At 38.6% G+C, this 17,280-nt stretch overlaps 1 protein-coding gene across 2 annotated transcripts in view; it reads right to left on the minus strand.

The window, feature by feature from the left end:
• Window positions 1–340: 340 nt before the first annotated feature.
• The window catches only part of LOC102398681 (TCDD inducible poly(ADP-ribose) polymerase), a 28,172-nt gene continuing 11,232 nt past the window's right edge, over window positions 341–17,280 (minus strand). Inside the window, exons 3-6 of one of the 2 annotated variants that reach the window (XM_006077371.4) lie at window positions 9,774–9,942; window positions 8,307–8,467; window positions 3,095–3,373; window positions 341–2,415 (exon numbers count right to left, since the gene is read on the minus strand). In XM_006077371.4, the coding sequence (XP_006077433.1) occupies window positions 1,968–2,415; window positions 3,095–3,373; window positions 8,307–8,467; window positions 9,774–9,942 (1,057 nt within the window). In that variant the 3' untranslated portion in view covers window positions 341–1,967. The remainder of the gene's footprint in view (window positions 2,416–3,094; window positions 3,374–8,306; window positions 8,468–9,773; window positions 9,943–17,280) is intronic. The other variant, XM_025289371.3, reaches the window with a different exon arrangement.

Raw genomic sequence — 17,280 nt, forward strand, 5'->3', positions numbered from 1 at the left:
GAAATATTTACACTTCCTTTTTATATTTCCTTCAACACCTTCTGAAGGGGACAATCTGGTAATATATATATATTTTTTTTTTTTACTATTGCTGTTTGCTAATATAAAACTTATCCCTTTCCCTCAAGCACTTACCTGCAAAATATTTACTATTCTCTTGTGATTTAAGTCAATTGCCAGATAATACACTTTTTGCTGATTTCTCAGAGCACAAGTGTTTAGGCAGCAGTTTCTGGTTAGGTCTGTTCACTCAGTCATTCAATCACACATGCATTCACGCAACTGACCAGCATTTATAGATCATAATGCAGCTGTCTTAAAGAGAACCAAAACAACAAAGTTTTTAAAGAATTACCAGAACTTTTATTTTTGCTTTAGTTTTATTAAAAAAATAAATATGTCATAAAGCTTTTTTTTTCCTTTAGGGAGAAAAAAAGGAACAAGTTTCATAAAACCAAATAAGCAACAGTAAGATGTCTTAACTTGAAAAAGATTGGGAATTACTGGTTTACAAGTTACAACTGAATGAAAGGACAACTATACCAGCCTCAGCTGGCTATTTCATGCCAATGGCAGCAAACAAAAAGATCAACAAGGGCAAAATAAATAACTGTGTGGAAGCCCTGGTAAGTGCTTAAACAGGCCAAGTCACTGAGACATCAGGATAGATAGATCTTGCTTTGAACAACACAGAAGTTCCTGAAGAGTTGTGTATAAATGAAATAACTGCAAACATACTAGGAGAGCTTGGAATCTGAAAGAGTTCCATAGTGAATTCTTTTGTGGACAACCACTTCCACTTTTGTAAATCCAGGTCTGTTTGCTTTGCTTAAGGCAAAGTACACCAAGCAGTTACCTCTCAGCTCAGGCAGAGGCCCGGTCTCCTAACACTGCTCCTGCTGGGCCAGTGGCACAATTTCCAAGTCTGTGTTTCTGTGAAGTAGTGTAAGATACAGAGTTGACCGGGGAACCCAGCTACACCTGGCAAAGCAGGCAGAGAGGTGGGGGTCCACCCTTAACAATATTGCCATGTCAACAAATACTTTTTTGAGATCTACTTTGTGCAAAGTATACTAATAAACTCTAACCAATTCAGTTACAGATGTATTATTTCTTTCTCTAAAACCTTCAGTCAGGGCCTATGTCTGGAACCCTAAAAGTAATACTTTTAATTCTTAAGACTGGCTTTAACCAAATCAGGTGCCCAACTCCTTCAAACTGGGGTGGACGATAGATAATGAGAGACTGAGTTTTCTAAGGCTGAAGTTTAACAGAACAACCACATTTTCTATAACTAGTTAATGAAAAATTTTGCTGGTGACAAATTTTTCAAATGGTTCTTTTTTTCTCTTACTTTCTCTAAATAGAACTGAGTTCTCAGGCAAACTCTGCAGAACAGTTAAAGTCATTGATTTAACTCTGTGGTAGGGTGACATATTTCAGTCCTACTGATAGAAACAGAAATTTCTTTCCACCCACCAGAATGTCGTAAACTCATCCTACACCACCGCAGCAGTGCTTTGGACAGAGTAAATACGGTAGTACTAGTTCCAGTCAGTTTTAATCTTTGTAAATAAACTGGATCCTCACATTTGCTCACAGCCTCCATTTGGCCAAACTTCTACCAGGCTTAAGCCACATTTAGTTAGGCTGTTCCGTTTCTTTATTAAAAATGCTTCTAATAACATTGCTGCCTATAATGTACAGGTGTGAATGAAAAGAGTATGCAATCTGTAGTCTTTTCCACACTGAGTACAGTAACAATTAGTAAATAATTAAAGAATAAGTGGTCATTTTAAAACTTGTGTTTTTCTTAAAAAAATTTTTTTTTTACTTTCTAGCACTTAAAAAAATGATCTTAAAACTGCCCTATTTCCAGTGCTGTTCCCTACTCTGCCCACCCATCCAAAACCTGCTACAAATGCTGGATTGAGTTTATACAAATAATTTAGCAGTACCAAGATTTTTCAAATGGAAACAGTGTTACTGACTTCTTCATATTGGATAACAAAATAAGGGTAACTCTGGTCGTCATTAAAAATGACAAAAATCTGAGGCTCAAAGAAATTATCGACACAAGAGTCATACAGGTCACTGGTGACGCTGCCGGGATTGACAGGAGGGGGCCTCCTCATGCCGTGACTGCCCATCGTGTATCTGCCAGTTAACACTTTAGCCAGAAACATGAAATGGACTCCTTTGGAGGACTTCTTAGAAAAGTTGTGAGAGTAGCTTGCCTTCTTTGCAAAGTAACTGCCCTGTCCAAACATTGTAGCATGCTTTCCACAGACTCGCGGATCAAAGTTGTGCTTGCAGATCCCATCTACCACATCCTGGGATGTTCCATGAAATAAATGTCTCTCATTTATTATTCTGTCACGGCCAAACATTTTCCGGTTCATATATTCCTTTTTCCTAATGCAAAAAGTGGACAGGAAATTCAGAAGAAGGAAGGTATAGATCAGTTTAATAGGCATGATATTCTCTTTATGGTTTCAATGGGGAGGAAATGTTAACATAGCCTTCAAGGGCAAAAATATCATCAAAGATCATACTGCAAGTTTAAACCTCTCTTTTGCACAGCAGACAAAAGCCCTTTCCCTCTTTGCTCCACCAACCATTTGTTCACTTGCTCTTTCATTTCAAATCTAGCTCTCACAGCTTACCTTCTCAGGGTGACTTCCCTACCTAATTCCACCAACCTGAAAGTCTCTCAATTCTGAGGTTCCTCAAATCTACATGCAAGCTCCCCTCTACCGAATTACATTAATTTGTGGCTGACTTGAAATAGAGCACCATAAAATGATCAATAACAAGGCCTCTGGTGCTAGCCTGCCTGGGTTCAAATTCCAGCACCATATCTTATTAGCTGTATGATCTGTGGCAAGTTATCCAACTTTTCTGTGACTCAGTTTTCTTTCTGTAAAATGCAGACTGTAATAATCCTACTTGGAAGGTCTGTTATGAGAATTATGAGTTAATGTAAGAAAAAATATGACATTAAGTTCTATGCAAGACTTTACTATTATGTTCTGCATTTATCATTAACTACATCAAGAAAACCTCTTTTGAACTTTTCATACTGCTGACTCACCTTTTATATTTCTCCCAAAGAAACTGATTTTGGACTCTCAATATTTGCAAAATTCTATATTTAAACTCAGGCACAGTCTTATGAAAAAGATTATAGATGATTCGGTAACTTTTGTCCTCTACAGAAACAGGCACTTGGATGAAGTCCTGAGAAGGATGCATATAAACCCAAGTTTCAGGGTAAAAGTTTGCTGAGGTGACCCCATCTGGACAGATGATCTGCGATGAGGAGGTTGCTTCAAGAGGTGGAGGAGCCTGTGTGGGAACACCACCAAGTGTCCTGGAAGGGAGAGGGAGGAATGTCCATGTAAAACCTCAGCGTAAGTCCAACTCACATTACAGTGCTCTAACATTACCATCTGAATAGCTAAAATGCATATTTAAAAAACTGGCTGATACTCCAATATAAAATAGTTTAAAAAATTATAGAAAATGCTATCAATTAAATGAAAGAAAAAAACCTTAGAGTGAACACTGTACAGATAACCTATTATTAGCTCCCCCCGGCTTCCTTATGGAGAAAACTCTGGAATGTACTCCTGCAAGGCAAGTAAGCAAGCGCCAATTTATAAATATCTTTCCTGAGTCCTGGATTCCTCTTTTGCCTATATAGTTACACTCCATTTCAAGGTAACAACAATTTGTATGTGTTCCTCAAACTTTGTTGTACTAAGCAGAAAACATACCACTACTAAAGGCTACTTATTAGATGGGGAAGCACAGTGAATGGAGACAGTGAGGCAGGTGGTAAGAGGGAGCTTACGGGAGATGACAGAAAATATTAAAAATAAAAAGCTTATACTTTTAGTTTTTGTATAAAAACAAATAGATCATGGAGTAGGCATCAAAAGAAAGCTAACATTTGGCATTTGCTTCAGTTTTAAATATCACATATAACAACAAAACCATCAATACAATTCAAATTTTATAGCTTTAGATGTGCTTAAGACAGAGCTAATTACCTTAAGCCCTAGACACTAGAATATCCTTGCACCTTAAATTCAGGTCTGTTACTCTAAAGGATGAGTTTAGACAAGCAGTTACTTATTTCTACCTGATTAAATGATTTAAATCCTATTTCTGGGCCATTTTCAAAATAGAGCAAAAGGAAACAAGCAGAGATAAAGGGAATCCTAACCCTGACGGTCAGATTCAGGGCAAAGAAGGCCTGCCAGTTCTCTTCTGGAGCATTTTCACAAAGACCTGACAGATTCCTCCAGAGCCTTCCCTGTCTGGTACATTTTTCTGAAGAGAGGCCCCACTGCTTTAATCAAATTCTGACAGGTACGTAACTCTTTAAAAAGCCGTCACTATTCTAGAGGAATGGCAGGAAACACAGACTGTAATCTCCTTATTTTTAGCTGTTCCCTCTATTCCTGCTCTGTGACGAGTCTAAATCCTAACCCACCAGGTTTCCCAGTATTGTTAGGGGTTGATGTTACCAATAGAGGTTTCTGGGTTGAAGGAGGAAGGTAAGCTTCTCCCAACCACTCTGCCCAAAATAGGTTATAGGCGGTCACAGCTGTACTGAAAACCTGGCACTGACACCAGGAGAGACAGCTCCTTTTCCTTCTGCCATTCCTGCCTGGAAATCAGTTCACCAAACGGAAGCTTAACATTCAGCTCATAGGTATTCCAATGACACACTGCAAGCTTCCCACATACCTAGCCTTTTCTAGAGAGCCAGAGTCAGTCAAAGGCTATGGAGCATGTACTCAAGGACCTCTGAAGAATGAATTCTCCTGATCTAAGGTCACCATTTATCACTCTCCTTCCCTCCCCTGGCCATTCTGAATGACATTTCCTAACTTCAGTGATGAAGTAAAAATTAATTTTATCCTTTTGGGGAGTGGTCCCCAACCTCCCAGAGCTAATGCCTGATGATCTGAGGTGGAGCTGCTATAATAATCATAAAAATAAGGTGCACAATAAATGTAACGTGCTTGAATCAGCCAGAAACCTTCCTCTGACCCCTGCTGCTGCTGCTAAGTCACTTCAGTCGTGTCCGACTCCGTGCGACACCATAGACGGCAGCCCACCAGGCCCCCCCGTCCCTGGGATTCTCCAGGCAAGAACACTGGAGTGGGTTGCCATTTCCTTCTCCAATGTATGAAAGTGAAAAGTGAAAGTAAAGTTGCTCAGTCATGTCCGACCCTCAGCGACCCCATGGACTGCAGCCTACCAGGCTCCTCCGTCCATGGGATTCTCCAGGCAAGAACACTGGAGTGGGTTGCCATTTCCTTCTCCAGTGCATGAAAGTGGAAAGTGAAGTTGCTCGGTTGTATCCGACTCTTAGTGACCCCATGGACTGCAGCCTACCAGGCTCCTCCGTCCATGGGATTTTCCAGGCAAGAGTACTGGAATGGGGTGCCATTGCCTTCTCCTCCTCTGACCCCCCTAGTCTGTGGAAAAACTGTCTTCCATGGAACCCGTCCCTGGTGCCAGAAAGGCTGAGGATCGCTGCTTTCTGGGTCTCAGGCCTTATTCAAGACCATGAGGTGACTGCACAGGACAGATGTCCTGTCAATTGAAATGGACTTCCAAACTTCGAAAGTTGGTATTTGTGTGTTTAGCTCAAGTATTCTAAGAATATTCAAGAATAAGATTTTTACTCAGTTAAGTTCAGTCTCTCAGTCGTGTCCGACTCTTTGCGGCCCCATGAATTGCAGCACGCCAGGCCTCCCTGTCCACCACCAACTCCCGGAGTTCACTCAAACTCATGTCCATGGAGTCGGTGATGCCATCCAACCATCTCATCCTCTGTTGTCCCCTTCTCCTCCTGCCCCCAATCCCTCCCAGCATCAGGGTCTTTTCCAATGAGTCAACTCTTCACATGAGGTGGCCAAAGTATTGGAGTTTCAGCTTCAGCATCAGTCCTTCCAATGAACACCAAGGACTGATCTCCTTTAGGATGGACTGGTTGGATCTCCTTGCAGTCCAAGGGACTCTCAAGAGTCCTCTCCAACACCACAATTCAAAAGCATCAATTCTTCGGTGCTCAGCTTTCTTCATAGTCCAATTCTCACATCCATACATGACCACTGGAAAAACCATAGCCTTGACTAGACAGACCGTTGTTGGCAAAGTAATATTTCTGTTTTTACTAGCCCTATTAAAAACCAGCAAGCACATGGAAAAAAAATTAACTATGAGAAACACTAGCTAAACTTGATTGTGGTAATAATTCTATAATATATATAAAGTCATTATGCTGTGCACTTTCAACTTATACAGTGTTTTATGTCAATTATGTTAATAAAACTGGACGTGGGGAAAAAGCAGGGAAACCCTTTAAAAAGAGCCAACTTTGCAGGAAATTCATGAGTTAAGCTTGCACCCCCCCCTCCCCCCACCACCTCCCTACTCTAGCATTCCCAATTCTTAGGAATCTCTGATCCCCTGATAGTTAAAGCCTTTTTGACACCTATGATTTTCTTGGACTCTTTGCACTTACTAAGACTTCAAAACAAAACTTTCTTCCTGACTAAGATCATGGTCTCTCTAGAAATCCATTTCTGAAATCTGTTTTTGGAATTGGCCCTTGTCCTCTTTCTCCCCTCTAGGCCAGCCCTGGACTCTAGGGCAGACAGGAACGCAATGGCTGCGTGTACCATCACACCCTGGTGAACTTGCTGCTGCTCTACTCTTTTTGCACTGAAATGTCTGCATAATCTCTTTGATTTGCTAAGCTCTTACTTTTTACCTGATGATTACTGGTCCAGATAAGAAGACTAAAATAGGAAATTTTGAAAAGGAAAAGAGTGACTTTCTTTATTCGCTTGTAAGCCAACGTTATAAATAGGAAGGCCATATTTGTGGCATTAACTCTATTACTGCTCATACTATTTTTACAGTTCATACTTCTACAAAACAAGCCTAAGATTAAAAAAAGGTGACGGGAAGGGTATTCCGTAATTGCTAGTCTTAGGATCAAAACAAATCAATTTTCACTCTTCCGTAAAACTCTCCCAACAATGCAGCACTGAACGAGCGTTCTTCCTCTCACTCAGAAGCTGCATCATGCCTGATTGGCCCAGCATGCCAAGCTGCGGGTCTCACTGATGAGCTCTACTGTCTCACGAGGAGGACAGCATGTTCCTAGCTACTGGACGCTGACACTGTCTCCAGCTGTGCTAGTGCAATTATAGAACGGCATTTTTATTAGTTTCTAATAAAAAAAAACCACAGGGTAAAATTTTCACACCTAAACTAAGAAGAAAGCACATATTTACCTCAAGTTTAGAAACATATATTTCTAAAATCTGCCTTACTGACAAACTGCTTTTAGGTACTGAGCATTTCAAGGCTTTTTGTTTATATTTTGTTTTTAATGTTCCTTTTGCAATCTCAGAATTAGGATCATTAAGACTACCATAATGATATGCGAAAAACACACTTTGGACTTGAAATAAACTACTAGTAAGAATATAAGATGCCAACCACTATTACCCTAGATCTCCCCAGTTCATAAAGCCAAGTAAACCAAGTTGTATTTTAAAAATCAAGCTTTAAATATGATCTACCTGACTAGAGTAGATAATGATTTCCCTAGAGACACTACCTTTCAGATGGCCTTGCTAATGGCAATGTGCCCCAGCTATTGCCATCTATGGAGATGTGCCAGTAGGCTCTCTAGAGAAAAGAAAAATGGCACTGGGGAAACTGGAAGGAGAGCTCACCTTTAATTCAGAAGGATGAGTTCAGTCTCAAACCCAGAAGTATGACAGGTACTTTCAGAGTGTTACAGGAAAATGGGCCTTACTGAGCAAATGAGAATGCAAATTGCTTGAAAAGGTGAATTCTCTCCACGCAAATTCACTGAAGGGAGCCGAATGGAGAACCCTACCTTGAGGGACAATCTCTACTTGCCAAGGTCATTTACCTGGCCTAGAAAACAGTTCCATAACATGGAAGGGTGTCTCAATCTTCCATGAAAGAGGCAAATGCAAACTCTGACTTAATCTAGACAGAACTACTTTTAGTTATGGAAAAATGTTTGCTTTCTAGTCCAAAAAAATGCAAGAGGATGCTCACTCTTTTAGCGCTGGGTTAATTATAGCTCATCTGAACTCTATTTTTGGAAGAATTAAACCTAAAGAATAACTCAATTTTACATTTTAGAGATAATCAAGTTAGTCTTTTAAAGTCTTTTTGGCATTAAAAGTTGTACATTTACATAAAATGGAGGATGAGAATTTCTGCTGGACACTTACTGTAAATATGGAAGCAGTATAAAACAGGAACGGAAAAGGGGTCTCCTTTTTATTTCTCTTCTGAAGAATGAGTTGTGGAGAATGTAGTGGTTGTTCCACATCATAAATCGGACTTCTTTCAAACCTCGAGAGTTGGCTTCTTCAATCAATCGAATAACAGACTATGGAGGAGAAAACAGAAGGTAAAGAAAAAACACAGCGAGTTAAGCAATAACCAGTCACTATAAGACAGGAAAAATGTTAATGTAACAAAAGGTAAAAATAGTTAACTTTGCTGTTAACATCAGAAGAGTGCCAAAAAGTACAGTGAATCAAATCACTTCCTGTTATATGCAGGAATTTTATTTTTTTCTAAGATGCAGAACAGAAAGATGCTTTCATGGTTTTCCCACCTTATGAAACATGTGAAGGGTTAGTCTATCCTAATTAAAGGCCTTACAAATTTCCTGGAGGTTTTATTGTTTCTATTCCTTAAGAGAGTTTCAGAAGATTAAAGATGGTAGTATATACTGCTTACATAAATCAATTAAGTTCCAAACCCAAGAAACCTCTCAAGAGTAAAAACACAAAGACACTCCAACTACACTGGACTATCCAAATATACTTTAAACAGCCTCTATTCTCTTCAGAAGATACTAGATACTAGTGACGACTTAATAAGAAATTTTAACTCAATATTGTGTTTTATACTAATTAACATACTAGGTTGTTTTCTTTTGCTGTTTCCTTAAAAGACAATCTAAGGTAGATAAGTCAGTTCTCCCTTTTTGTAATGCTGGAAATGAATTTAATCAATTAAAGAAGTCAGATCTTTGGAATGTGAAATTAATCTTTAAATCCATTTCAGGGCAATTAATTGTGACTCAGAATTCTCATTCAGAGGCAAAGTAAACTACCATCATTTTAAAACCTCACTGTGTAATGGATGGACTATTCTTACCATCTCAAACTAAGGATACGTGTGCACTTGTGATAGAATTTTAAATGACTGATTTGCTTGACCACATGGTTCAATAAACATTTTCAAGTACTTCTTCCAGGGGCTTAAGGGCAATTGATTTCCCCAGTCTTCTAAAACGCTAATAGTGTAACACATGATCCAATCACCAGGAGCCAGATATAGACAGAAGTTACACTAGTGTTCATCTCATTAAAATTACTCCAAAGTTGGCACTGAGTCTGAGTACTTACCACAGTAAATACTTGGTCCCTATTGTAATAAGATACTGGGAAAAGCGTTTTTTCTCTAATAACAATGATATTCCATTTATGGGCTCCAGGAAATTAACGGGAAAAAAATACATTTCCAGAAAAATCAAGAGAGAAAAGTATTACTCATTGTCAACAGGATTCAATTTTATATCCATAAGCTCTCTGGTTTGTGGTTCTGTCTAGTCATCGTCAGAAAGGAGCAGTGAAAGACAAAAAAATTTAAATGTACTTTTTGGAAAAAGACTCTGTAAATACCTCAGGATACTCCCTCCATCCAAAGTGGTCCCTACAGAAGAATTTCCAGACTGTGTGGTAAATAGAGTTGACATTGCTAGAGGGTGGTGTGGACAGCCTTCGTAGTTGGTCAAATTCAGCTGTTTCATACACATTCATGGCATTCAAATCTGCCCAAAATTCTTGTCCTCTAAAAAGACCCAAGAAAAAATGAACTGTTAATAGCAGTACATTTGCAAAACAGAAATACCTAAACATCTCATATGACATTACAAATACCTAGTATAGTATATTGTAGAATTTTCAAAGCTTGTTTTGTTTGGAGTAAAAAAATATCATTGTGAGTGGTTTCCCCATTTCATTTATGTCTTTTCTTAACAAGACCAAAACATCCAAGCCATGGAGCAGGGACTGAGTCTATCCTACAGCATCACTGGCCTGAACCAATCAACACAGTCCTGCTCTTCCCACCACAGTAGGATGAGCCAAACCTGGTCTCAACCAATCAGGGAGTCAGCTCTGGATGAAGCTGACATGGAAAGCAGAGAGAGACACAAAAGAAACTTCTCTTGAAGCCTGTCTTTTTTTCAGAGGCATCAGTTCACCTAAGCCAACATAGGAATACACAATACTGCCTGATGAAAGATAGGAAAATTAAAATGACCTCAGATAAGGCAAGTATTGCTAATCTACCTAACATCATCATTTATCCTGTGGGTGGGGAAAAAAAAAAGGTTGACAAAATATGATGAGAAAAAAATAGTCTGGATTATCATAATGTTCAGCTATGAGAATAGTTTTGTCGTTTTGTTACATGGTCTGCTGCTGCTGCATCCATACTTTATTGGGGAGGGGGAGGTCCCACTATATAAATCAGAATCACTTAAATTTATAAAGGGTGGTACAAAAAATTTGTGTTTCTTTTTTAATGGGACTTCATCTAGTGTTTGACTCATCTGAACCATTAATGGCAAAATGTTCATTTTTCTTGTTGTGTATATTTCAAGAAAACATAACATCACAGCAATAAGCAGAGTGACTAAGTTTTTAAATGCACTGTTTCATTCTTTCTACCACAGATTCCTAAATGAATGTCTTTAACACACATCCAGATACTCCAGATCCAGTGGCACTCGAAACTGGCTCATATGAAATCGAGGTGTTTGGACAGATATTCCCAATAACTGTCATGTTTTCTTGTCAAAAATTAGGATTTTGAAAAGGGTATGAATTTTGACCTATGGGTTTTGTTGGTTACTGTGAAACTCCAGACTCTGCCCTTGGAACACTTGTTCCAAGGACTGTTAAATAGGTACTATGCACAAAAAAACATTCTGTGGTCAAGTCTGAGAAAGTTGTCTACACAGAGTTAAACAATTTACTTACTGCAGCTACTCCTCTGTCCCGTAAATATGTGAAGGTAGACACTGAAGTATCAATACCATGATGAGGGCTAGAAAGTACTCTTCCAAACCTATGACAACACTCTCCCTTTTACTATGAATACCTATTAACATCTCTCACTAAACACTCCTGGCAAATGTGAGGGAAAGAAAATATTTCCTACCCTCCACCCCAATGTTCATAATTTGTGAATCAGCTTCTCTTTGGGAAAAAAACAAAAACCAAAAAACTCAAAGTCATATACGAACTGATGCGGCCATGGAGCATATAACTTGTAAAAAGCAGTTATGTTCCTTTAAAAATTCCTAAAGAACGTCCCCAAACCCTAATTTCTTACTTAATTTCAAGTGAGGATTAGAATGCCTAATTTCATCCTAACTAGCAGGATGTAGTCTTAAAAAGAACATATAATTTAAAGTGTGAAATAGGAAGACAATAAAATGCAGTTTATATCACATTTGAACACTACTTTGTTTAAAATTATTTATGGCAAATAGGAATACATAATCCAGAATTTAAAAAAAAACGTTTCTGGGAAATTCTACAAAAAAGAAAAATATTGAAAACTGGAATTCCTATACTGAAACTTCACATCAAGTTGCTTTAAACAATTTTCCCTTAATTTTAGGAGAATCTGATGTTATCGAGTGGAGAGATATTAACCTCTTTCTTCATCTTAAGTTCACTTCCAGTTTCTAAACAGATTTTCCTGCTTTAAGTTTACTTCCCAGTAAATGTTCCCAATTATGAGTCAACAAATCCTCAGTTATTTTCTTTATGGAGTTCTTAGTAGTGCAGTTAATATGTTAACATACATTATACTATAAACAGCCAATGCTTTTTGCTGTTAAAGTATCAGATTTTATTCTGGACATCTCTCTAGCAATTTCTGTTTACGCCTATGTTATTAAGACTTCATAGATAATGATTTGCATGAGAAAGACATCTAAAACTGCAGCCTTTGCTACATTCTCTGAGCACTTCAGTCTTTTGGGTATTATGAAATTTCTATGACAAATCCTAATTTACTACAATCAACTGTTCTGTGGATTGATGTATCAAAGTACTGTTTTAGCTCTATTTGATTTTCAATATGATTTTCTAGACTTGACAGAGACAAAATAACAAATTTGAAAAACATTAAATTATCTTTTTATAAGATTAATTTTACCACCTGCTCTCCCTTAAACAGGGAATGCTTAAAAAATCCAAAGCCAAGAGTTTTTATTCTCTTCAATCTGCATCAGTATAAAATTCATCCAACATGAAAGCCAAATGTTCAACATTCACCACTCTTATCAAACCATTGTTTTGTATTATCAGAAACCAGTTATGAGTCGTGTGTATGGAAATGGCGAGGGTGGCTGTTTTAGGCAATACACAAAGAATCAAACAGATGTAGTCCCTGGCTTCAAGAGAGAAAAAACTAACAAAATCTAAAACCAAAGAAGCAGTACATCTGCCTATCTAACACAAGTACATTCTGGGAATGAGAGGACAAACAAAAGGCGTGCAGCATTATGGGAGCAGAGGTGGCTACTGCTCCAGGAATGCATAAAGGTAATCAATCCAAGATAGCTTTGTGTAAGAGAAAGAATTTTAGGAACAGTTTAATAGCAAATAGGGATTTCTCAGTAGTTCAGACAGTAAAGAATCTGCCTACAATGCAGGAAACCTGGGTTCGATCCCTGAGTTGGGAAGATCCCCTGGAGACAGGAATGGCAATCCACTCCAGTATTCTTGCCTGAAGAATCCCAAGGACAGAGGAGCCCGGTGGGCTACAGTCCACAGGATCACAGTCAGACATGACTAAGTAACCTAACACTTCACTTCAACAGGAAATAATTACCAGAAAGTGAAGGTTATATGGAAGAAAAAAAGTTCTTCCAGTGTTTTGCTTGAAGGGTAAGGACAGGGAATAACAGGGCCAGAGTTGGAAAAGGAAACCTTCTCAACAGGGATACATAAGAGATGAGAAAATGTGAACAGTGTACTACATGGCACAGTGTGCGATGTCAGGCCATGAGCTAAGGAGGCAAGTCTAGGGTCTCAGAGCCTTAAATAAAGGTGGGAATTTAGACTGTTGAGCAGATGGAGGTAAAAGGTCAAAGTGGTCAATACAGGATGTGTATTAACTGAGCAGCAGAGACAGTGCCAGAGATGGGGTTGGAGAGAGGAGATAGGGCTTCCTAAAAGCAGGGTGCAGTCATCCTGGCAGATGGGAACCCTGTCTGACTTACAGACAGCCTGACTGAGGGATGGCCAGAGAAGAGCGAGAATGGGAGACAGCCACTGCGCAGTATGCTTTAGATTTAGTTAAATATATCATGTGGCTGAATCAATCCATCTGGACTCACCCAAAATAAAACTTTATCACAATAAATTAGAAAAAAAAAATTGTGAACCAATGGGTGATTTTCGCTTTAATGGGAAGGAGACTGGACCGCAGAAATATTAACAATTCTGTGTCAACATGCTTCACCAAACACACCAGCACACATACCAATGTAAGAATTAATTTTGCAAAATTAAAAATTCTGAAAAGCACACCCATTCTCATAATTTAGATGCTTACTAACAATGACTCTCTTCCCACTCAACAAATAACTTGACATACCAACATTTCCAACATATAGTATCAAGGCACAGTGTACCAACACCTACACCATCATTTGTTCTCGAATGTGTATGTCAGATCCTAAAAAGTAAAAAGGGCCTGCCATATAAATGACAGAATGGAATGGAATGGAAACCAAAACTATTAAAGAAATAGTTGCTGAATAAACCAGAAATTAGAACAGAATCCCTTCGCTGGATAAATAGTTCTTGGGATTATGTGTTTGGGAGCTCAGGAGAATGTAACCATTTTAGGCAATTTCTCTATTTACAAATTGTTCAAAACCAAGAAAGAAATGTGACAACAAACAAAAGTAATCATAAGTAGACACAATGATTAAGTGCTGGGCTATGGCCAGGATAAGATGAAAAAGGTAAAATGCCCAAAAGTCAGTGGGGAGAAAGACAAGCAAACTCTGTGGCACAGTGTAAAGTGTGGCACAAAGGTGGTCTGGGAACAATCCGGAGGCAGAAGGCCTAACTGCTGGGAAAAGGGTCACGGAAGGTGGTCAAGGGAGGTGTCCCAGAGTAGGTGAAACGAGAGCCAGGTCTGGCCAGCCACCAGGCAGACCCCGAGAGGCAGGACACCACATGCAGAGTGACTGACACGTGCAGAAGCCAACCAAGCACAGCTCAAGCTATCCAGAGCAAGCAACACATGCAGTTCATGTGGGAGGTCAGGGTGTCTGTGTGTGTGAGCGGGATGATAACAGATAAGCCTGAACTGAACAGGTTGGCTGGGGCCAGATAATGAAGAGCTTTGTGTGCTGGGTTAAGAGGTTAGGACTTGATTCTGTGGGCTACAGGAATCACCGGTGGATTTCAACAAGGGTCAGATTTGCCTTTTATAAAGGTCACTCCAACAGCAGTGGTAGGGAGGGCTGATTTGCTTATTTTGGTAGAGGGAGGTGGGGGAAGGGTGGAGATAGGCACTTATTTGCTAAATATTTATTAGCATGTTTATATAAATATTTATCATTCTATGCTTAGCCATCTATAGCTACTAAAACTGCAAATGAGATAAATTATGGCAAAGAACTGAGGAGGCAACAATGGGGATGATCTGAGAGTATTTAAGAGTTAGACTAACTGCATGAAGGGGCTGAATGGAGCGGAAGGAGTCCAGGATGTGTCCCACGTTTATGATCTGGTGACTGGATTAATGGTGCCATTACATGAGACTAGAATCACAGAAGATGGAACACATTTAAGTGGGAAGATGATGCAAATAAGATATAGAACTCAGACTTTAGCAAACGTCAGTTAAGTCGAGTTTTCTGGACCTTACTCTGTACAGTTTTAACTAGATGAGTTAGACTTCGGAACCCTGGCTTCCTGCCTATAAAAGTTAACTGGTTTCTGTAAGGATAAACCTGTGACCTCAAACTAATCAACACCCACCCTAATCAGCTGGATTAATCAGACACAATTATTTATTACTATGATATAAAGGGAAAATGTCACCCCTAGCTGAAGGTCACGATGAAAGAAGGATAAAGATCAAATGCAGTATCAAGAGTTATTTAGGCTCTTCTGCTACAGACTTGAGACAGGCATGACAGATGGGGTATGTTTGCTGCTGCTAAAGAAATTCCACAGGCGCACGAAATATAGCTGGCTTTTGATACCTAGCTTTGATGTTTCCAGGAACTCATTTAGCAGTGCTGGAATATCTGGCAGCTTATAGATTCCTTCAAATATGTTACAAGGTGATGAGAATCAAAGCCATGGCATATATAATACCAAAATACACTGTGAAAGCAGTGTAGTTATTAAACTTCAGAGGACTATGTACTCTTTCTGCTTTAGAAGCATAATAACTGTCATTTATTCTGTCACTAATTAAGATTTTTGCTAACACTGACTTGAATACATAGCAGGAAGTTATTTGGGGAGGCAATAAAAATTATCTATCTTTGTATGTTGCCTACATACAAAGCAACACCTTTCACTGTTTTCCAGAGGTTAAATTTCTCTACTTAACTTCAACAGTATGACTTTGGGTCCTGGTAACAACTGGGTTTTCCCACTTGGTATCCAGAAGTAGTTGTAAATACAGACATACCTACAAATCAGAACTCAAGAGTTTTGTTTTGTTTTTATTTTAACGTTACTTTCCGTATGACCCTCAGTAGTTCTAAGCAAGCTAAGAATCAAATGTTGACTCGCAATTACATCTGCCCACCTCTAAGGAGACCCTGACTTATTCAAAGCAGGATTGCTTAGACTTAGAGCACTGTGTAAAACAATTAACATTAAACCTGGATGATATATTTACCTCAAAAGATTTGGGGGGTAGGTAAAAATATTTCCCACTTTAAGATTCAATGGGGCTTTGAGTGTCCGGGGATCAGCTGTCTTAGAGCAAACTTCTAGCTGTGTGTGCTGCTCTCTTGGTCCCTCCTAGGACATCTTGGAAACAGGCGAATGAGAAGGCAGTAAGTTAATGAGTGGATTTATCCACACAGTGGATAATCTGTGTGCTAAACCGCATGCTTGATTTACAAACTGTCAGACATCTAATCTGTGGTGTTAAAGTGACTCTAGAAGTGAACACAGTGAAATAAAAATGAGAGGATAAGAAATAGGAGAAAAAAGGCAGGCAGGTAGGCTGTCTATATGAAAGGATACCTTGTTTTTTTAAGTTTTTATAATTCTATATTATCCAAAAGCATGTGGGGAACTAAACAGACACATTAACAGTTTTTTCTCAAAGAACTCTGTACTAGGACATGGCCCAGATCTGAGTACACCTAAGTGTTTCCTAAACCCCTAACAAATCATAAGCCCTCTCTACCTCAGGCAACCCCTGAAAGCAAATTACAATAGCTACCTGAGGAAGAGAACCTACTAAAACACTGTTATATTGGGCTTTTCCTTAAAATACAAAACTATCAGTTCAAAGCAAATAATGCAAGAGAACTTTTTAATAATATGTGGATAAGCCTAAAATCTTTCATAAATAAAAATTATATTCTGAGATCAGAAGATCTCGCAGCTATCTATTTATGGAGGCATGGGCCTAAATTTCACACCCTGAAGACATCAAAAATGTCATATAGCCTTAACTTTTATCCCTGTTCAGTCACATGTCCTGAGACTCTCAGAAGGCAACTTAAGTGAGACATCTCAATCATGGCCTGAAGAGGAAGTGAAACAATTTCTATAAGAACAGCTGGGATAGGAAACATATAGCAGATTAAAAAGAAATGGATCATGTCTTATACTACCTTAAATTAGTAGTTATCGCTTTTTATGAAGATTAGTTAAATATCCCCTTGTCAAGTGAAGTATTTTTAAAACGAGAGGTTTCTAATCTCAAAGTAGAAAATAAAAAATGTCTGCCATGTACTCAACTGATTAAGTTCTGTGGATATGAAATCTGACAATACTTAAAGTAGGCTGAATTTTATTTACTTATAAAACTTTTCTACATAATTATAAAATCAACTGTATACAAATTGCTTAAAAATAATTTTCAAATAATATCAATTTAGAACTTGTTTAC

Source organism: Bubalus bubalis, chromosome 1 (assembly GCF_019923935.1).
Source record: "Bubalus bubalis isolate 160015118507 breed Murrah chromosome 1, NDDB_SH_1, whole genome shotgun sequence".
Lineage (NCBI taxonomy): Eukaryota > Metazoa > Chordata > Mammalia > Artiodactyla > Bovidae > Bubalus > Bubalus bubalis.